A 23,639-nucleotide genomic window follows, 5' to 3' on the forward strand; every position below is an offset into this window, starting at 1 on the left:
TATCATATAAACATCATGTAGTATTGAATAGTATCATATGGTTAATTAGCTTATTGTGTCTTATCACACCTCATCATATTGTACTCTATTATCAGAATGATTCATAAGTCTTGTGTAGTATTCATTTTCATATTAGAATATAGTTTTATAAATCACCATAATACACTGATTGCATCATATCGTACAGTATCATAGTGTATCATTAAGATTAATTTATAATTGTAGGGTATCATATCTTGTGTACTGTGCATTCCTACTGTCTTCTTGTGTCTCTTTTCCATTTACCCTCCCTCACCTCTGTTTCTCTCAGAGGTTGTGTCCCCCTCACTGCTGCTCTTGTCTTACCTTTAAGAGTCAACAGTTTATTAAAAGCAGGCACAACACCACTCACATCAAGCAGTATTATATAATACTGTATAGTACGGTATCATATAGTGTAATATTGTAACGTAGCCTATCATATGGTAAGGTTTTGTATTTTACCGTTTAATAGTGTTTTGTATCCAATGGTATTGTACATCAGGCGTAATACAGTGAAGTATCTTGTATTATTGTATTGTATCGTATTGTACGGTCTTCCATAGTTTCACAGTTAAGTATTATATCATATAGTAATAGTATCTTATAGACTTATTACCGTTCCTTGCTGCGTTCCTACTTTCTTTGTCTCTACTCTATTTATCCGTCTTTGTTCCTGTTTCTCTAAGAGGTTGTGTCTTCCCCACTGCTGCCCTCGACCCACCTCTGAGAGTCAAGAGTGTGTTAAAAGCATGCACTATACACCACTTTGAGCCCCCCCCCCCCCCAGCCCATTCCTGTTTGTGCACTTTGTTGGCAAAAAAAGCAGAGAGATGTAAACAACATCACCTAACGGCTGTTTAAAGCCATTATGTCCAAAAAGATAAACTCTGGTGTCTGCGAAAGGGCAGGAGAGCTGTTGAGCGGTATCACAGTGATGATGTGCAGGTATGCTGCTGCTCAGCTCCATCATACAGGAGAGCTGTCTCCGCTTTTCTGGGGGCAGTGAAGAGGGATTAGGAGGCAGGCAGAGACGGGGCCTGTGAAGCATTTATGAGCAAGGGCCATAGAAAGGATCCATGTCAGAACTTTTAGGGGTTGGCTTTTTTTTTTTTTGTTTTTTTTTTGTTTTTTGGATGTGTTCTTCAATCCCTGCTCCTCCCACACTGGCCCAAATGTGCCCCCTCCACCTCCAGACCCTGATCCAAGGACGGCCCACGGCTGTTGAAAAACCGCAGATGCTTCCGAGATGACTGGGGGAAAAAAAAGAGATTTAGATGCACATGTCCATGACCATATTTGTGTCCGGGTGTGAAAAATTGAGTTCATTTCAAAATCGTGTTACACTTCCCAAGCTCATAAAAAACGATGTTTAAAGCTCATCACACAAACAAAAAAAAAATACAACCTAATTTTCTTCCACTGTGATTTCCTCTCTTCCCCTCTTCTCACATGTGTCTTTGTGCACTCCTTGCGTAGCCATGTTTTATGTAACTCCGCCTAGAGGGACACACTCGTGGCACGTAGTGGTCGTAAAAGTCATAAAACATTTTCGCATCCATACTGCACAGCTCAGTTCAGGTGCAACTCAGCAAGTTTGCAAAAAAGTTTAAGACTAAAAGGACAAAGTCATTAGCGCTCCACATGCAATTACTGTTTGTTATATCAGCCAATGTTACATCTCACTAATTCAGGCCGCATTAGAAGACATCTGTCAGATCCTTAAGGGCAGGTTGACAAATGCCATGAGAGGCAAACACACACCTAAAGCCTGCTCCTAATCTACAACACATCACCCCCGAAAGTCACTTTTCTTCTGTCCTGACGTCACAAATCCTCACTTTTCTGACACGTACATAAACCGCATGCCCACCCACAGACACGCAGGCCTGAGAGCGAGTCTCATCTTGTCGACTAGTCGAGGAGGAAGTGAGTGTTGAGGTTGCGGGGAGATTGGGGCAGCTCTCTGACACAGCGTAGCCTCTGCCAGTCCTCAGTTACCTCTGCTGACAGATTAGATCATCGAGAACAACCGCAGGGAGGAGAGGGGAGAGAGCAGGAGTAGGAAAAGCACTACGTTAGACATGATTGGCGTGTCAAACCTTGGCCTCGGTTTGACCCCCTTGCCCACAGATGAGTCTTATGCTATTGAGTGCTCTGACCTGTTAAGACATGACCCTTCTGCTGCCCCCTTTTCCTCTTCAGTCCCTGCCGCTGCTGCTGCTGCTGCCGCCTCCTCCCAAAGAAACGTCAAGAATCCTCCAAGGGCTGGACTGAGACAAACCCCGGGAGGGCCCCACAGATGACTCATCTACAGACTTTTAAAACACACCGGTTTCATTGAGAGTCAGTCTCGTGTTGTGACAACGATTTTTTATTTATTTTTTTTTTTTTTTATGTTGTGCCACTTAACAGGACAGTGGAGTTCAGGCAGCATGAAATTAGAAAACCAAACTTTGATATAACGGCTTAAGATAATTCTGCGATCATGGAGTCACAGTTCGGGCAACGTTACGCAAAGATAAACAGATTAGCCGCTATGTTGTTTTTTGTTGAATTTGTGTTTGCTTTAAAAGAAAAATCACAAAAACCTGAATAAAAACTCGTCTCCTGTACTAGAGTCAAGAGTGTATTGCGACTTTAAGGAAGTTTTGTACCGACACCTTCTGAGTCTCTCATTGTGCCCCCTCTTCAACATGGACTTGCCCTCTGTCCTAGAGTCTCTTGTTGCCCTATTTTCCACTGTTTTATCCTGAAAACCTAGGGAATAACTAAGGTAGCTAAATGCCAACTCACCAAAAAAAAACATTAGCCTTATTTGCAGAAGGCCAGGGCTGGGTATCATGTACACAAAGCTGTGGTTTTAAGAGATAATGGCTGTAAATCCGTATTGCTACGTGGACATTGATGACACCTGGCTAACCAGCCACTGTGAAAAAAGACAGATACAACCACAGGCGTGCTGGAACTCGTTGGTAGGGCTGAGCTGACTGACAGACAGGAGAGGTGAGGAAGGGGAGCAGCTCGGGAAGTCAGCGAGCAATGATTTTGTGTAATTCTTCTAGAAGCAGTCTGTCACAGATTGTGATCTGACATTCTGCACCTCACACATCGCTCTCTAGCACATTCATCCCCAGAAATCTGTGCTCACTAAAATTGGATCCAGATGTGAAAGCGTTTGGGGACCCAACCTGGCAAGGGCAGGTCTCAGAATTATCTGGGTGGGGTCAGCAATGCAGAGGGGACAATTTAAGTGGTCTCCCTCCACTTTTGCACGGGCCATTACGAAGGAGAAGATGCTCCCGAGGTAGTAGAAACAGAGTTTTGGCTACAAAGTGGAACCATGGAGCTTGAATGGGCCAACTTAAACCTTTTGGGTGGAGTCGGGTTCCCTCCACCCTCAGTTGTGACTGCAGGGCCTGGAAGAGCCACTGCTTATCTGATAGATCAAGTGAGGGAACAGTTGATTAGCTTATGTGGGAATGGGAAATGCCTTCCCTACACCCTCCCTCTTTCTTCCCTCCCCCTTTTCTGTATTCTCTCACTTTTCCCCTCTTAGCTCCGTGAGCAGTGCCTCTCTCCACCTTTCTCTCCCTATTTTTCACCCTGCTCCCTCCCTCCCTCTCCCTTCCTCTCTCTCCCTCTCTCTGCCCTGCTGTGAGTAGGTGGTTCCTTGCTGTACTTGATTGGTGTGAGTCTATATAGGAGGAGAGGCGCTCTAACAGGCTCAGAGTCTGGTGGTGCCCACTTGCCACACGTTCCCAGAAGGACTACCTGTGTGTTTTTTTTTCTTGCGTGAGGATTATATTCTTCTGACAGCATGCCGGAAACCAAGAAGAAAGATAGGAAGGGGAGAAAGAAGGGGGGTAAAAAAGGACAAAAGGAGAAGGAGGGCGATCCCACTACAGGTAAAAGAAAATCAAAGGGATTTCTCTATGACATGTTGTGTATAAAAATATATGAGTGCGTGTATGACAGATTGAGACTGAGACTTTTTGAGAAGAAGTGAGATTGAGTTTCTGTTACTATATTACGGAAGTGTGGAGTAAACTAAGTATCCCCTTGGCTTGTCAAAGCTTGCCGCTAGCTTGTCACATGGATTGGTCTCCTTATGTGGACAGCATGTAGAGGCACATCTGGTTTGGCAGCACTTTGTAGTTGTAGGAGCGTTAGATGATACAACTTTTATACCAAATCCAGCTAAACTTTGGTGTTAGTTGTACAGACTCTGAACTTCACAGAGCCACAGCACAGTTGTACCATAAAGTCTATGTAAACCTGTGAATGGCAATTACTGTGCTTTTAGGGTTTGTGTTAATTCCTATCGAGACCATGTTTTCATACATGCAGCGCTACATATTCCAGGTTTGAAAACTGTCTCGTTCTAACAGTGATATCACAAAAAGTGAAGTCGATGTGGTCATTCACAGTGTTTCATTCGGCTCTTTTTCAACAGGGTTAATAACTTTTTTGTCTTAATTCCGAGTCTGTGGTGAGTCATCCGACATAAAGTCTGTCTTTACTTTTTTCTTGGAGCTCTTCTGACATTGTAATAGTATTTGAGCTGCCTGTATTTCACAGTCACAAATGCAGCAATTTGCTTGCTCAGTGGTGGATCCTACAAGCTGAAGCATGTCACTGTAGTTTGACCTCAGGTCATGGGGAAACCCAGCCCCCGTTTCAGTGATGCTTTAAGGACAATACCATGATAATTGCTTTAGCTGTGATGTGTGATTCTAGGTTTGATTAGATACTGTATTTTAGAAAGCATCTCTTGATGCTGGTAGCCATTTTGTACCTGCTGATGTCACTGCTGTCAGCTTTCAACAGATAACCCTCCAGACTGCGCTTTTGAGTTTTTATAGGTCATAGATGATTGTAACTAAGGGCTGCTAAACTGCCTTTTTTCTTGACAGCAATGACAATAAACATCTATTCTACTTTATACAATGGCCCTTATAGGTTTTCTCTTCTTTTGAAATGGGGGTCATTTTCTTGTTTTATTACCAATGAAAAGTGTCCTATAAAGTTAAGCGCTGTTCCTCCTATCTAGTTTGACTGTGATCTATTGACATGTAAGATAGAGAGATGGACACCATTGTACGCTGGACTAATGATATTTCTGACATAATTGTTTAGCGAAAAAGCACAGGCGCTCTCCACACAGAGAAAAAAAACCGAATAGATGGCCATAGTCTGATTTATTTTATTTATACAAAATGACATAATTTCCACAGTTTGTTGATTTGATTCAGTATCCATATGTGCCTAATATTACAATTGGCTCCTTCATTTCTGTTCATTATTGACTGATTCATGACGCACATCAGTTGTCAATTTAAATAGACCAACTGCCTATAACTCTGATGTTGAAAAATGTGACACTATGTGCTAATCCATGGTATGATGGCATATTCAAATTAAGTAGAAACAAAGTACACTTAGGGGTTGTGACTGGGAAAAAGGTTCCAAATGGTTCATCCAAGATAAAAGAAAGAGGTACTGAACAACACTTTTAGAAATGTATTCCCAGCTGACTAATACTCTCTGATCTAGCCCAATAAAAAATGGCGCCAGCTTGTAATTATCAGTGGCTGACATCATTTTGTTGAGAATAAATCAGGTTCAAAAGAATCAACAGTCAATGGGCAAGAAGAGTGAAATATGGAAACAAGTCAGTACAACTAGCAGTGTGGTCTTTCTCTCGTCTGATCTTTGTACCTATTAAAAATTAATTAAATGTGTAGAAAGGTTTACAGTCACAGAGAACGGCTAGCTTCATGAATGTTATCCATGTTGTCTGTACCTACCGTAAAAAGATGATCAAACACAATTTAGCTAGCTATCTTGCGTTGCTGTTGTGCTAACTGAATTGCACAACTGAGGATTGAACTGCGAGTGAAAAGTTCTAAAATGTCTTGCTGTATGTTAGCGTATTATGTTATCAGTTGGAGATTAACTAGCAGAAAGTTAGCGTCATGACATCTAACACCTTCGCCAAAAGAGGAAGGCCAATTTGAATTTAAGATTTGTGAAATAAGATGTTTTTACAGCATAAATTAACATGTTTACAGCCTGGTACATTGTCATCACTGGCACACAGGGGGGTGAATTTCCTAACAGATGGGTGACGTCATTCAGGCTTCGTCCATTAATATTTTCAGTCTATGATCTCAACCCAACTTTAGATTAATCTAGCACCAGGCAGTTGAGGTTGGCCTTAAGCCTTTTGGCAAGAAGCTACAACACCTGCCGTGCCCCTTGTTTGGTACTAGGCAGTAAAACTGTTTCATATTTGTTGTAAAAATGTACATATTAACATGGGGACTAATGGGGATTCCTTGGCTTTTGGAGCCAGTTTCAAGTGGACACTCAGGGAACTGAAATTTTTTGCACTTCCTAGTTGGCTTCATTTTCCATCACTGGAGGTTGCCACTTGGTTGTGCCTCTAAAGTAAATATTCGCGCCCAGTAAGCTAAACCTTGTTGTAAGACCCGCTTTACTGCTAATGCTAGTTAGCTAACCCTAGTAGTGCCTCTTATATAGTAGCTTGTGTTGCGTACGATCTCTCAGGGGCCGTGCTAGCTGTCATAACTATGCTCTGATGGGAAATATGCTTTGGGTTGTTTATATTTCCTTCAACAAATGACAATCTTCCTAAGTGGTTCTAAGCGTAGCATACCTCAATGGTGCCCTTACAATATAGTGTTTCGGATTGAACTTGTTTCATGGAACATGTTCATGGTGACGTTAGCCATGGCACTGTAATGGTAAATCCCAGTGTGCCTCTCAAAGAACCAAGCAGGCCTGCTGTTACACATTCCAACTTTTGTTGAAACTTTTCTTTTATGGTTTGTTTTTCTATGTCTGATGTTTTTGTTGCTTTGGTTTCACATAGCGGGTGGGGATTTAAAAAAATGATAATATGCTGCTAGCAGAAGGGAAAATGAAATCAGTCTGAAAATGTCTGCTGATTTCAAGCACATAGACAATTTACCTCCTGTTAGTAAGAGTAACAGATAGAAAGTTTATATTTTTCAGTGCAGCAAGTTGCACAGGTTGACTCTTCTCTCTTCTGTACCTGTAGCTGCTGGCAGGACTATCAGTGAACTGAACATTACTATGACTTAATTTTTTTAACATTTTCCAGTTTTTATTTCAAGGTAAAGAAAATGTCCTCAGTGCAACAATACCCTGCATTGTGGACAATAACTGTGTGCATGCATGTGTGTGAACAGGTGGTAGTGTAGATGAAGTGTGACAAGCCATAATTGTATGTAATCTAGCCCATGAGCGCTCGGTTGAGGTTGTTAGACTGTCAGTCAACCATCACCCCCATCACAGGAACAAGACAGTATTGTCTTTGGTACCGTATGTTCCCTGGGAACTTTGTATTGCACTTTTATTTAAGGTGATTACCTCACAGCAGGTATTTCTCAGCTATAATTGCCCTTTAACTGGCTATATGACAAGTCATAAATTCTGGTCAGAAAGTGTTGATTCAGGGAATTCTGCTGCCACAGTGTTAACATGATTAGTCCCTTTCAGATCTCTTATTTCAGTCACATGTATTGTGGCTGAAGGTTGACGATATGTAAGAATGTTGCATGACTTTTCTTATGAATCAAATCAGGTGCTGCGGAGAAAAAAAAAAAAACTGCAGACCCTGACAAGGACATTTATGCTTAAATGCTGGTCTTTGTTGGAAAGAAAAGACACCAGAGGGGAGGAAAATCTGTGCAACTCAGTTGCCTTTATTGAGAGTGAAACAAGGAGTGCAAATGCTGCAGGCATTCCATCAAATCTGTCAACAATGCAATGCAACATGAATGTATGTGTCTGTTTTCAAGAAGTTAGAAATCCCTGTACAGTCACCCTGACCTACATAAAATGCTGGTGATGACATTATCATTCACAAACTTATACCACCCATCTCATCATGTGTCAAGACAAAACACAACAAGTTCGCTCTGTGTGCCTGGATTCGCGTGCGTAGTGAGTTTGGTAATCATAAGCTTCGGAAGTAAAAACTGTGCTCCTTCATTTTGTGCCAGATGCTTTGTGTCATGCACTAACACCTACCACACCTTTATAATTGAAATAGAGCTGCTTAAGTTATTCGGCGCAAAATAGAGACCAGTAGTCGCAGGAGGAGGAGGAGGTGTTGGTGGAGCCTCAGACGAACCTCAGCTTCAGGTGTGATCTTGCTTCACATTATTGCTCTTACAAAATTGCTTTTCAATGTGCTGGTACAAACAACAACTGGGAGCAGGAACACTAAACTTCAAGCATTAAAATGCCTCTACCTTATGCATAGAGAAACCCTTTTTTACTGTACGTGACGGTCTGAAAACGAGGGTAGCCAAAACCGCTAAAGGGTAGCAAAAACAAGTGTTTTAAACGGTCGTTCTCAAAGTAAATGTCTCCAGACAAATTATGACGAATTAAGTGATGTAACTTGAGACTGAAGGTTAGCCAAAGAGTTTTTGTGTGACGTTGTGAGTGCACTTAATTTTTTTTTAAATTTCCGGTGCCCTTCTCAGTTTCATATTAATCTACTTTACCACAAAACGTCTTTGCAAGAAATGACAGAAAATACATTGGAAGATATAAAATGACACCAATCATTCTTCTCATTGCCCCTGTGGCTTTCTTTGTGAATGAGTCTGTCCACAATCAAAACTCTACGAGTCAGTGAATGCTCTATTGTAGTTTACTTTGTGCTTTGTCCCAGACGTGTAGTGAGTCCAGTCACCTTATCCAGGAACTATATATATATTCATGTTAAAGCACTAACAAGTCAACATTCTGAACATTCAATATCTTTAATATTCAATAACCATTTTATGTCTGAACAACAATTGCATGCAAGTGTTTTTAGCACCTAGCAACTGCTTTACAAGTGCCCTTCACATCATGACATCATCATCACATAAATAACTTATTAAGTAGATACTCATACCTGATATAAACATCTGCTGACTAATGGTTCAGAGGAGGTCAGATAACCCAATTGCATTTCTCTGAAGAGTGATGCACTTTTAGCAAAAACAGAAAAACATAGCATCCCATTTTAATTCAGCTGTTGGTGTGGAATACAGTATTTGACAGGTTTTACCCAGATATGCTCTACCTACGTCTCTCTCACCTGGATATGTTCCAGGTGGGGGGGGGGGGGGGGGGGGGGGGGGGGGGGGACTTGGGAGTCAGTGAGAGTCAGAAGGACCAAACCCTGGTGATCTACAGGCTGTGGATTTCACTTGTGTTAACGACCCCTTTCACATTACTGACTGTCATTTCACTGATGGTTAAATTAGCAGTACTGAGAGCTTAGCTGTAAATAAGTTAGTGCAACTGGTCATATAACTTGTGTAACTTTTAGGATTAAATTGTCATGTGTTCATCATGTAGCAGCAGCTGAAAGGTGAATTACTGTACATGGAAAGAACGCATTCTCATGCTGTTTTCCATTCAGCTTTTTCTTTTTTTTTTTTTTTTTCAAGCACAGTTGGGACATTCATTGAAAAACACAAAAGTCACCAGATAGTGAAATTAGGATAGAATACGAGTACGACATGCTTTAGCTGGTTTTTAACATCTATGATAAGTTAAGTTTATAATTAAAGAAGAAAACTCCGTCCACAACTTGAGACACATCAGTCATAATCGCAAAGAAGAAAAGTAATACAGAGACTGCCTAATATTTCCATTCCAATTAATAAGACCAATATTTCATTTGGAACACACTGAATAGAAAGATGCCATGACACGATCACATGAAAATGAAACTAACTAAACTAAATTACACTAAACTTAAATGTCGCTGCCATGACATAAAAATAAAACATTAAATGCTCTTATTGTTTCACTGAAGAACTAAAATGAAAAGGCCAACAAGCACAGCTCTATAGTTTTGCTCTAGTCTGCGAAACGTGTGAAATTACTTCTCACTAACCGGAGATATTGTGAAGTAATTGTAATTTACAATTCAGCGGCTCCTTATGTCCACCCCTTCCTCTTCTGGGCCACGATTTCTGCAGAGCAAAGCGACACTTTAACGTCTTTTTCTTGGCGTCTTTGTTAATCCTGGTCACTGCTATTTGTCGTGTGGTGACAAAGTGTAGACAGCAGTCCTGAAGTTGACATATGGTTCCACCGCGCCAAACGTGCAAAGCTTTCCAAATTAAGAGTCCAAACTAATTCTGTCATCTTCTGTGCATGAGCTGAGGTATGGGGAATTTTGATGTTTTTACTCTTCAGCGTAGTTTTAAGGTTGTTATTTTATCATCATAGCATGGTGTATTTTAATTTGGCAAAGCTGCAAACAGCATTGTATTATCTAAATCTTTACTCTGTTTTAGTAGCAATACTAGAGTGTGCCATATGTTGCTGTTAAAAATGGTGAAGGAGCAGTTTTTATTTCCCCTGCCAACGTGATTCTGAAGTTTCTTTTGTAGCCGACAAGTGGAACAGTGACATAAACTGGAGTGGAGGTTGTTGAGATAACAAGAATTTGAGTAAAATATACAGAAATTGAAAAATACTCCTGAAAATATATGTCAATATACACAGCTGTATTAAGCCTTTCTCAGAGCCCTTTGAATTAATATTGCTATAACATTATTGGTTATGTGTCAGTGACTGAAGCTGAAAAAGTGGTTGAACTGAAGCGGGGTGCTTCGGCTGATGTTTGAATGAGAGTCCTGTATTATTTAATCCATCCACTGCCCAACAAAGACTTTCCTGTCCCATCTGCTTCAGAACAATCAGTCCTTTTAGCTATCAATATTGCTAAGAAGAGTTAAAGGTTACAGTTAGATGAAAACCTGTTGCTTTTCATGTAGATGCCTAAGTGTGTCTTGGGCATCTGTGAAGCTGAAATGTTGTGAATAAATGTCTACATTTGTAAGCTTGAAATCTGTAGCTTTTGGAGAGATAACTGTTTCTTCTTCATACTGGTGATTTTAGCATAAAGCTGCATGTATGCAAAGATAATTATCCATCTTGTTTTATCTTTTTTTTCACATTAGCTATTTCACATATACACACTACATGGACTATTTTTTGCAAAGTTGGGGCCAAGAACATACATTTAAATCCTACAAATATCTCAAAATCATGAATGTGTCAAGTGGGTGGATACTCTTTTTGTAGTTTACTGTGTGCTGTTTTCCAGATACGTAGCAAGTGCAGTCACCTTATGTATCCATGGATGTTATCAAAAAGCAGCAGGGGTTTATCATTTGGAATTTTTAATGCCGCTTATATTAAACAACCCCTGAATCTCAAGATTATATTTTATAGTTTAATCTAGGGAAGTTTGCGATTACCCGAATAAACGATTGAACATTTTCCCCCTCACTAGTCAGCAACAAATATTATCATTAGTGAAACTCATTTGGAATATTATAATGAATGTTGGCCCAGAATGCCGGTTAATGTTGTGTATGCACTGTAACGCAGGCGCCCACCGCTTACAGGGTTTGTAGCTCCAGTTAATTAGCTGTCTCTCCCGGCTCTACAGTCCGGATGTAAACCAGCACAGTGCGCAGATGGCATGTCGCAAACCAGGTTGAACTGGCATATACCACCTGACTGGACTAATGTGTATCCACAGCAAAGGCATGTGAACATTAACCAGTAAGGGCAGAAGGCTGGTAGCGCTGGTTACGTTAGCCACACTCTGCAAGCCAATTTGACATTGTTTACATACACGCCGCAAAGTTTAGTGTTTAAAAGAGCCGATAGTCCATTTAATTATTGAATAGTGTGATTAACTGTTTCAGCAATTAAATAGGCTTCATTGCAATACGGTTTTGGACACCGTTTAGATGTGTTAAATAAATAGTGCTACATTTGGACAGTTTTCGGAGTCCCCTAGAGTTCCTAGTCCCCTAAGTAATTTAGATTTTTCTTTTTTATCCAAAAAACAAACATAGACATTTTTTGCATCAGTTACTGTATAAACTGTGAAACTGTCTTCATGATGGTTCTTCGACTCTTTCCACAGAGTTCTTCAGTTCTCAGGGGTTTGGCACACAGCTGTTTTTGGAAAACATATCTGTGCAGATTTGATTTCCTTTGAACTTTCATGCAAAGGACATCACTTTTTTTTTTTTTTTTTTTTTTACAAGTCGACAATCTCTAAACTATTGAAACATTGGCATTAGGTTTTTTAATTCACATTTGGAGAAAGAAAAGGAGTCCATGCATTGGGTTTACTTTGTTGACTACATATATTTTTATATGCTGGCTATGTAGTCTGTGCAGAAACCTTGGGTAATGCTTAAAGACTTAAAGCAAAGATAAATTTGCAGTAGTCATGTACCTCTATCCATAAAGTCATGTCCTATTGGTGGAACATCTTATAGATCAAAACTGGATGTTGGTCAAAAGTTGACCAACTCAACAAAGTATTCAGTGTTGGACATCTTCATTAAAAAAACATTAAACCTAAGGTATACATTTTTTGAAAGACTGAAGTACGAGGAACTCTGCGCATTTCGCCTTCTATATAAACAATGCAAGCAGATAACTGTTGGGTGAAAGTGTTTGGGTTGTGGTGGGAGGCTGTTGAAATGATCTCTTTGAACAGATGTTGTGTTACAGTGACTAGTGTGCAGACCATTCCCACATGCAGAACCCATTTCTCTGGCTGTCTCACCATGTAATTTGTCTTTTGACAACGTGCAGTGAAGTGACATAACACCAGAGTAATCAGGGATACTTTGTCTAGAAGGGGAAACACAAAGGCATGCCTCAGATTCCTTTTCTAAGCTCCTGGAAGTAAAACAGAAAATGTTAACTCAATAATAGGAGCAAAGCATTGTTAATTCATCAAGACTTTGTTTTTGAACCTCTCCGGACCAAGGTTTCCAACTGTTACCCAAGGCATGAGCTGTTGACACGCCAGTTAGGCTTCTATTCTCAAATTTGTTTTTTATAGTCCATGTCTGCAGCTGCCCCTCGGCTTCAAACGGAGAGAATCAGGCTGTTGTTGGGGCTAGGCTTTATCATCGCTGCTGGACACTTTTTTCCACTGCTGTAATGGAAAAGGAGATAACCATTTGTCACCAAGAGTTATTTTATTTCTATTAATTAAGATTCTTTATACAACATGTTGGAAAACATGGATTGTGGTTGAAAAAAAAAAGGACAAGGATCACATATTAAGCTGACAGTTTGTTCTTTTTGCATTTTTAAATAGAGGCCACACAATAAATTATTTAACATTACACAGATAATGAACTGAAAAGACACAAATTACCTAATACAGACTTGAAGGGCTAATCTCTGTGCATCATAATGTTAAACATCTGTATGTAGATGCTGGAACCTCTGATGGCCTATGTCTTCATCAGAACTGCATCCTGTAGATGGAGCAGATCCTCTCACACATCTGGCTCTCCGAGCTGATGAGAAGTGCAGCTATGTGTTTCTGCAACTTTCCAGGCCAGGGCAAAGTTTGTTTAATTTGCTTGGCAAGGACAAACCTGTGTCCAGGCAGTATGAAGCATTTTTCTTTATGTTGCAACTCCATTTCTTCTGCTCTCTGATTATGACTGACAGGCCTTTCCTCAGGCAGTGTGCTGGACTGATGTAGCAGAGCTGAGTTTGTTTGGAAATCATGCACAGATGCAGAAATACGGCTTTTGTTTGTTTTATAAGTCACCAGATACAGCAATATCCAGTCATCAGAGTTTTTTCTCGCCAAGCTACATTTTAAGTTCAGAACATTTTGTGGAACTATCTGATGAAGCTACTTATACAGAATTACCCATGTTCACATGTTAGTTGAATAATCTCTCTCTACAGTACAACAGATACAATGTTGTTAATTTTCCATTAGCCAGCGTAACGTGAAAATTAGGGGGATCAGTCAACCATAAGACATTCTGCGTTCTAATCTTTATTTAACATCAAGTCCCATACAGTCCATTACATTTGCTAAATAATAGAAATGTTTAATGAAGAACATCTGGAGCATCAGGAGTCTCATGTTCAGTGCATGGCCCTGCTGGAGGCTATCGATAAACTCACCCCACTCTCAGAGCTGATTGTAAATGCCGATATACAGTATATGTTCATCTTATATAATGTTATGACTTTCAGAAGAAAAACACATTTATTTCTTGCTGCCTAAATGAGGCTTTTATTGTCCTAAACCCTTTTGGGACAATCAAATCTTGAACTAACTGCCTGAGCATTTGCAGCACAACCAAAAAAAGAAAACCATCGTGAGAATAAGCTCATTAGGGTTCCTAAGCATCACAGTACAAAGGCACATCTGCCTCATGTTTGAATCTTTGTCTTTACTTTTTCCAGTGCCATGAATATCATCACTCACATTTTCCAACAGGAAGCCGCTCACAGATAAAAGCCTACTGTCTCTCCAGAAACAGAACCATTTTAGTAACAAATAGCTGCTATTGAACTAAGAATAGTTTCACTTTTCCACTGATCTGTGATGCTTGTGAGCTATTTCAAATTTGACATTTTACTGTTTTGTTATTGCAGCACAAAATCAGACTGACAAGTCTCTTTTAATAGATTTTGGATTCCTTGTCTTTGAATAATCCTGCCTGCTTTTAATGTGAAGGGTATGAAAACTGATCATTAGTGCCCCTTAAGCAACGAATATCTGCACTAACACGTACTGTGAGAAGTTTTCAAAAGTTTATGAGACTTGATTCAAAACAGGTGCCTCTATATAACTAACAAAAACAATCACGACCATCTACAAAGAGTTTAACAATTTCTGTGGTTATTTTGCCAGTGATACACAGCTTGAAGATATAAAGAGTCCTACATACATGCCTTAACGTTTTCAGTGACAGTTTAAAGCAGGCGCAAAAGATTTGTTCATTTGGAAATGCTACACAGACATCGACTGGACAAGACGCAGAAAAGGAAAGACGTTCACAGGGCTGCAAAATGGACCCAAAAGGAGAGTTCAAGACAGATCTTTTATAAGGCTCTTTGGTAGAGCAGGAACACCCATGTACAGAGGCTACAGACCCCGTCGCAGGTCATACCTAACTTTTTCCCCCACGTTTTTCCTGTCTCACGTCAGCTGTCATATCTGGTAAAAGCAGAAACGATCTTCAGAATTTTTTTAACAGTGCATACATATTTTAATTAAAATCAGAGGTTTTAAGCGCTCTCAGTGATTCCTCCCAAAGTACTTTTCTGATCAAATAATATTGTAACATCCACATTAACAGGCATCTGCTCTCATCCATTATGTACAGAATACCTGGTCTCATTTTGTCAAAGTATATCAACATAATTATCATCAACACTACAATATGACAAATACTTAATCACTTACACCACAGAGAACTTCGGTTTTTAACCTCCGCTTTCTTTAAGGAGATGTGGTGGAAAGAGCGTCAGTAGCTCAGACTTTGGGTTGGAAACCTGAGGGTCGCTGGTTCATGTCCCAGTAACAAGTTTTGAATTGGATGTGGTTGCTAAAGAGGTAGGACACTTCCTGAGCACTGTGGAGGTGACCTTAAGCGAGGCATTGAACCCCCAAGTGCACCAGTCCCTATGTAGCCCCCTCACTCTGACAGCTTTCCATAAAACATACACGTCTATGGGTCCTGTCTGGGCTCATTTGTGGCCTAAATGTGTGAGCAGCATGTCTCACGATAACAAAGTGAAAAGTAATAATTTCGCCTTTGGGATTAATAAAGTATATAAAATAAGATAAAGATTGAAATGAAAAAAGTGATCGGATTTGACAGAGCCAGTCGGATCTATTAAAGAAGCCCTCCTTGATATCCAGGGACATGTAGAATAAAAAAGTGCATTTTGTGTTTGAATGATTGTGTAAGTAACAAATACATTTAACTGAGGTATGATCAGTGGTAAATGATTTTCACCTCTGCAGAATTGATGCAAAGATCCCCTCAAAACAATGACCGAGATCATCATGGTCGCTGTTTTGTAGTACCTTACATGACGTAAAACTTCAAATAATCTCAATTTAAGGCCCCATCCCTTTTACTAGCCTGGTGTTGATGCAAATTTTAAAACAATAACAAAAAAAATAAAAGCGGGCCTCAATCAGATGTCTTTAGTGGTGAAACAGTTTGCTGATCATAAGTAAGGAGTAAAAGTAGCAAGACACACAAAAAAATAAAATTTGATCTTCAAAATGTGTCCAAAAGAGACAGAATGATGTTTGTGTGCGTACAGGCCGTGAAGCCAGTTTGTACACTGCCTTCCAAAGCGACTTCGAAATAGTGCTTTGTCTGAACCATTATTAGAAGTTTTACGGTATCTGTTTTTAAACACATACAGTAAAACACTTCACATCATCGTCTACAAATTGGAAGTTTTAAATACTGTATTAGCCCAAAATTAGAGGCTTCTCTCTAAACTCATCCAATGCTTTGACTTTAATCCACAAAGATAAGAAAAAGTGCAGCATCATTAATTTTTTTTTTTTTCTTCCCATACAGACGTGTCGCCTTTAGTGGGTCAGTGAAGTAGGACAGTCTCTCCAAAAAGAGGACGACAGGGGGATAAATTTGGTGCACCTCCATTTTCACATTTAATTGAAGTCATTATGTGCACTTCACTTCTCTTGTCATGCTTTGTTTGTCTTCATTCTGGTGTCACCCTTCTGAGGTGATGCATCGCAAACAGTTGTAATTTATCCCACTGCTCTGTTTAGAGTTTGCATGAAATCGTAATTGTTACAAAGGGGGAGAGGGAGAGAGACTGGGGGGTGTTGGGGGGATGGGGGGGGGGGGGGGGGGGGGGGGGGGGCATCTTGGACATCTCCTGATTGACCCTTGTTCACCCCTTCTCTCTCACTCACTGGATGAGTCCTCTCCTAAACATGTGTGCAGCTGTCAGCTGGCAAGTGTGTGTGTGTGTGTGTGTATGTGTGTGTGTGTGTGTGTGTGTGTGTGTGTGTGTGTGTGTGTGTGTGTGTTGTGCATTTGGCAAAGATCATTTTTCATGTTTCATTTTTGTTTTCACTGTTGCAAATAACTATCTTAACTAAACGAGAACACAGAGAAACTGAAAGTGTTTCCTCCAATCATCACATAGAATGAAATAACTTTATTTAAAAGGTGACATCAGGTATTCAATTTTTTTTTTAAAAGTACTGCAAATGTTAAGAGCTCTTTTTGATGCTGGCATTACGACAAACTAGTCATTTTCTTGTCAAAATCTTTGCGGTCGTTCTTGTGTACCGGCTGCAGTTAATTGAGATTTTGTGCTTGCAGATTCTCTTCTTGAGCTGGTAGATGTTTGCTAAATATCGCTTCAGGTGTTTTTATAGCATGAAAACCAGAGTGAAATTCAGCCTGTTTATTAGTCAGATGCAGAGTTTATAATGTCTCTAGTGACAACATCTGTTGGTCACATGAGGGAGCTTGTTGGCTCAATCTAACTAGATGTTGATGATTGGCTCCTTTGTTGTCTTTCCCTCCTTCTTTGTCTCTCTGTTTCTCCCCAAACACCGTAACCCACTCCTAAACAAGCTGTGCAAATGAAATCATAATTACAGTTTATGTCTAAAGGGGTTAATAACACTGAGTTTTTCTCTGCCTCTCTTTTTCAGTTGCGGCTCCAAAGTTAAAGCCGATGAAGAATCCAATAATAGTGGATGAGGGGACCAAGCTCATAGTGAAGTGCGAGGCCACAGGGAACCCTTTCCCCACCTACACGTGGTTCAAAGATGGCAACGAGCTGAAGAAAAGCAGAAAAGTCAAAATAAGGAACGGCCAGTGAGTACAAGTCAACCATGTCCTGTAAACCTGTAACACTCGCAGCGTAACATGAAAAGAGAAGGAGGCACTCTGAAGTCGGAGCAAGGTGGCTATTATTAGCAGACTGTGCTAACGCAGTTTTTCTGTCAAATCTAAATCACGAGGTTGAAATTGAATGAAAACATGAATTCTAGGCCTGAACTCACATTCACACTTTTCGTGCAAAGAATTAACAAATGCCCTCAGAAGGAATGTGTCTTTGTAACTGGATCCACCTTTTCCTTGGAGTCATACTCTAATCCAGAAAGAACGTGACTGAACAGTTTTTCGGAATGATGAGTAAAGCTGCCAAGAATTCGGTATTAACAAAAAAATGGCATAAGCCATTCATGCCATCTGTGGAAGAATGGTACAATGTCCTGTATGATATATGGAACACATCATTTTCCCACTGGAGCTTCAGACAAATAATTTTGAGGAAAGGTGGGAATGGTGCGAGTCATACATTTCTCCTGAATGCCCTTCTATTGTTCCAATGTGTTTAAGTTACAAACACCGGTACATATTCATGTATCTCTGTTGTATAGAAAGGCAGCCCATGTTCTTTTTTATTTTTTTGTTTATTTTTGTTTATTACAATACTGTAAAAACGCTAAGAAGGATCGCTGTGAATGTTATTCAACCAATTTTTGATTTTGAAGACTTTATCGTTATTGAAATGTATTGTAAAGATTTATATTAAACCAAGTATATATATATATATATATATTCTACATTTATGCCAGTGGCACTTGCTCATTAAAGTAAGCAGCTACATTTAGAGGCAGTCAAGCAGATCCACTCTTAGTTTTTTTTACTACAGTTTTTTCTGGACATTGATGCTTAGTTTCTAGATGGTTTTCTCATATTGGGCTACTGTTTAGGATGTCAAAAACATCATTGTACCTTACCTTGTTTTATCCGGTTATGTGCATGCATTATAAGAACATGGACGCATTCTAAGACTTAGTTTGATAAAAACTGCTCAGATGCACAGCGTTCTTCTCCTGGTTTAAACTTCTATGTCTATGCTTCATTCGCCCAGTTATTGTCGCTCATTAGACTTCACTCTCTAAAGACACCACACACTTAATATAATTGTAAGTTCATAAGAGTTAAAGTTGAACTTGTTTGAACTCTCTTAGTTACATTGGCTTATAATGACGAAATTAAAGCAAATGACTAAAGCGAGGATTTGAACAATGTAGGTTGTTGGGTAATTTGAGGAGAAAAGTAGACATTGTAGTTGTGAAACCTACTGATGAAGGATATTGGCACAAGATGGGGCTTTAAAATTAATACCTTTAATGACACAGTATGTTTAGTAGCTGCTGGTCCTGTGCTTTTCTTTTGGTAAGCGGGTTTTCCTTCTCAAATTTGGCCTCAGGTTTAGTGATTGTGTATCCGTATCAAAGCACAGAGACGTTGCCATGCTGCTGCTCGCCCTGTTGACTGCCTCTATGTCCCCCATGTTTCCACTTGTTGCGTTTCCATGCTATTTCCTCCCTGCCCTCATTCCCCTGACTCAGCTGTGCAAGTGTTGTCTCCCACAGGAAAAACTCCAGACTCCAGATCAGCAGAGCAAAACTGGAGGATTCTGGGAATTACACATGTGTGGTGGAGAACCACCTGGGAAGAGACAACTCCACCGGCACTGTAAACGTCCAAAGCTGTGAGTACCAACCCCTGAGCAACAAGTGAAGTGGCACACAGATGCACATTGTTGTGTTTGATATGATTATTATTTTGCCAAATAAGTGATCAAAAGGAGCTTTCCCAAACAGACATGTAACTATAGTAACATGCACGAAAAACTACCGTCCCCACGTGTGGACGCAGCCCATGACTCAGCAAAACAGTACAATGTGCTCTACAGAGACTTTAACTGTATGATGATATCTTACAGCTTTCATTCATTTCAGTTTGTTTGCAATGTAAAATCCCACAAAACTACAATGCACATCTACTTTGACCGCCACTATAGAGCATAAAATGTACAACACAGCTCGACAGAATGTAAAAGTTTAAGAAAAAAGCATCTTCAGAGTGTGTGATAGAATCTAACAAGCCCATTCAGTTGTGGTGTGCGAGCATTGCTGAGTTTTGCAAAGTACTGTGGTAGATGAAAGAGTTTTGATAGCAGCTGCTTCCATTTGTTGGGGTGGAGAGTTTGTGTTTGTTCCAAAAGCAGTGCGGGTAGTGAGTCTATGTCTGCTGTGGGTAGCTTATTGTCTGACTGAGAGGATGGAGCCAGTATAAAATACTATGAGGAGCTCTTAGTGCAGATACAATCTGTGTAGCTTTGTGTAGATCGAGGAAGGGCCTGGTGTTATCCAGATCTTGACTGTCAGGGAGAAACATGGCAGGTTGTCTGACACACGTTAGTCAGGAAAGTGTTTGATGCGTGACTTTTCTGAGGTCTCCTGGATGTTTCATCTGCAAAATGTCTCAAGTTTTTTTTTATACTGTAGAGATGAGGGTCTGTGATGTTGAAAAGTGTCCCCTCAGATTTAAAAAAAAAAAAATCAAATCCTATGTGCATGCATTTGGATACTTTTGTATATTCACTTTATTTTCAGTGATTTTGAAAAATCAGGGATTCAGAAATATTATGGGGCCTGAGAGGGGTCCTTGTGGCACTCCACAGAGGAGATCCTCTCATGGTCATGCTGACCTTGAAACAAAGGGCATAACTCTCATCCCACTCCGTCATGAAAGGTAAATTTGGTAATGAAAAGGGAGGGACTGGAGTTTGGGCATCACTCAGTGTCCTTGTATTCACTTTCAGGCTCTTTAATCACTCCCCCCCTTCCCTCTCTTGATATTTGTCAAAGCCACCTTTTAGTGCCATTGTTTACCGTTCACAGACTTAAGCTGAGCTGCATTATTAGAGTAGCAGCTCTTTACATGTAGAGAAAGGACCCATTGTGTTTGAAAACATAGAGATTCTCAGCAGTTCCAACATGCAAGTTTGATCTCCAGGAAACAATAGTGCAGAAAAGAAGTCATCCATCTTGTATTTAAATGGGGCCGCATATTGCCTCTTTTTTTATTCCCTGACATCTAAAAAGCTTCAGTGGAGTTTTATAGCCAGATCGTGTGACTTATACTGTATGCTTGTTATGACACTTGGCTTTATTCCCATGCAGTGATATATTTCTTTTCACTCATGAGCATGCAATATTTAAAGGGTCATTGACGTAAGAATCCAACCCTAGACATACAGAGCCAACATTTATGAAAAATTAATCTGTTAAACAGTAATTACAGCGTAATGATCATGTTGATGGCAATTAAATGAAATGGGTTGAATCATGCTCTGCACCCTGCAAAGGTCGGGGAATCCCTAGTGGTAGCACCTGTTTGTGTTTAATAAAGGCTTATGAACATGCGACTGGTGGCCCATGAAACTCTATATGATGAACTTAGCAGGCAAAAGAGCTTGTAATGCAACAAAATCAAAGGAAATATAAAGTTACAAAGCATTGAACAGTTCAGTAGCCACAATGGATAAAACATGACGAAGCAATGATATGGCAGACAGTGTTTTCACTGATTGAATCCAAAGTTTAAAACATGATATCCCTACATCTGTTGCAAAATATGCGTTGTGTATTTTTATGCCTACTGCATTCAATCTCGCACACATTTTTGTGTCTGTTCCTTGCATGGCTATCTGTCAGCACTGACATCTCCTCAACTCACTCCTGGATGCTCAAACAATGGCATCACTGTACGTCCTATCATGCGCTGTGATCCTGAGATGTCTGTCTGGTTTTTGTATTTGTGTATGTGCAAACATGTTTGTTCACCGTTCAATAAAAAAAAAAAAAAAAAAAAAAAAAAAAAAAAATCCCATTGTGTTACAAGAGCACGCCTAGTTCCGTCATGCTTCAGGGGAGAAGGCAAGACGGGGCGAACCAGAGGTGGTATGTCCATAAACAACGGGAAAGAGCTTCACTCAAAAACTACACACGTCAACAAAAGGAAATGCCAGCAAACATTTGATGGTGCTGTCATTATCATATGCCTGTGAAAAGCTGAAATCAGCAGATATTTAGAGAAAAATACACGTTGTGTTTGCAGCAATGATGGGGTGCCTCTGTCGAGGAAACAAGTTGCAGTTAAAGCATCTTTTTGAAGAAAAAGAGCTTGATTTAATGTAATTAATTAGACAAAGAGCTGCTCATGAGAGAAATTCTATTGTGTTAAAGGGCTGCAGTGGAGTAAGCCTGCCTGCCTGCTGCAGTATGTTGCCAAAGCAGCATGTAGCCGCAGTATTATCTGTGTATGTGTGTGTGCCTTCTAGGGAGGGAGAGCAAGAGGAGGGGAGCAGATGTAGACGGACAGAGGGAGCAAAAAAGAAGAAGAAGAAGAAGAAGAAGAAGAGAGCGTGAATAAAGGAGGGGGGGGGGGGGTGAACACAAAATGAGGGAATGCATGACAGGAAGCAGACAAAGACATTAGGGGATAGACAGTGAGAAGGGGGTATAGATAGAGGAAAAGAGAGGCAGACAGTGAGAGGGGAAGAAAAGTATGAAGAGGAGGAAGACAAGAGCCCGCTGTGTTGCAGAGGAGACTTTCACACCCATTTTGGATGCGGTTGCCATAGCCTTGCCCTCCCTACTGTATCTGATGTAGTCAGGTGCTAAACCAAGCATGGCTTTTTCACCTGTGTTGCAGCGCTGACAGCTTGCATGCGAAAACTACTTCAACCTGCTTGTCAACAGGAGAAACATGCCAGAAATAAGGAGTACCATCAATAGAAGCTTCTTGCACAGACGGACATTGAAAGCTAGATATTGTAGGTGATTTAGTTAAACACAGAAGCATCATTCCATTGCTGTGCCTATATATGCCTGCCGTCTGCACTGGTGGAGGCAGACTTTGGGAAAACCATCACTCAGCTCCACCACATGGTGAACACAGGCCACCACAAGCTCAGCAGCTTACACACACTCCTGCACTGTACCAGGCACCGATTTTTTTTTTTTTTTTTTTGCTCATGTTGTGTTTGTGTTGGATGGAAAGTGAAAGTAGCTCTTGATTGCTATTACTTTTTATACTTTAGTGTTTTTTTCCCCCTCAAATTAGGCCATGCTGGATCTTTCATTGCTTGCTATTTTTTTTCCAGAGTAAAGGGAATGGGGGGTTTAATAGTAGTTTGCTTGTTAAGTTTCACCTGTTTCAAACACATTCGATCATTTTATCAGCAAGTTTGAACATAGGTGCCTTGCGTTGATTTGTGTAGCATCAATTACACAAGGGGAGCTGCACTTATAGCCCTGAGGTGTGATGATTTATGTGATGCTCGAACATTCCTTGAATAAAAAAAGAAAGCTCCGGTTAACGTAAAGGAGGAATCACCACCATATTTCCATGAAAGCCAAATAAGAATAATCTTTATGATCTATACTAGACATAGCAGCTGGTCATTACTCAGCCCATATCAATATTTGTGTAGCAAGACAAATGTGACACCCCTGTAACTCTGAAGCATGGTGTGCAAGTCGCCCAGGGCGGTAAAAAATAACCAGTGCAACTCAACTCAAAGTGAATCCCTCATGCATCCTAAAGCACGCAGTACACTGTGGCTTCGTGCCAGCCTTGCAGTTTGCCAATAACAGTGAAGGATTGGCCCTGTGTGTGGGGGGATTTTACTCATGTCTCTTTGTTTGACCAGTGGAAGAGAAACGCACACTGTCAGCTGATTGAGTGCCAGTTTACTGTATAATTATTCAGCACAGATGGTTGGAGGTTCTGCTGAGTTGAATGTTTAAGTTGCTTGCTATCAATGTTTCAGCCTTAAGACTCATTTAATTCTCTTCTCTTCTCTCTCTGGCTGCGTTT

At 40.3% G+C, this 23,639-nt stretch overlaps 1 protein-coding gene across 3 annotated transcripts in view; it reads left to right on the plus strand.

Annotated features, from left to right (window-relative positions):
• Positions 1-23,639, plus strand: part of nrg2a (neuregulin 2a) — an 82,358-nt gene that overhangs the window by 20,038 nt on the left and 38,681 nt on the right. For all 3 annotated transcript variants that reach the window (XM_061054831.1, XM_061054833.1, XM_061054832.1), the window contains exons 2-3: positions 17,603-17,768; positions 19,343-19,461. In XM_061054831.1, the coding sequence (XP_060910814.1) occupies positions 17,603-17,768; positions 19,343-19,461 (285 nt within the window). The remainder of the gene's footprint in view (positions 1-17,602; positions 17,769-19,342; positions 19,462-23,639) is intronic.

This window comes from Labrus mixtus, chromosome 14 (genome assembly GCF_963584025.1).
Source record: "Labrus mixtus chromosome 14, fLabMix1.1, whole genome shotgun sequence".
Classification (NCBI taxonomy): domain Eukaryota; kingdom Metazoa; phylum Chordata; class Actinopteri; order Labriformes; family Labridae; genus Labrus; species Labrus mixtus.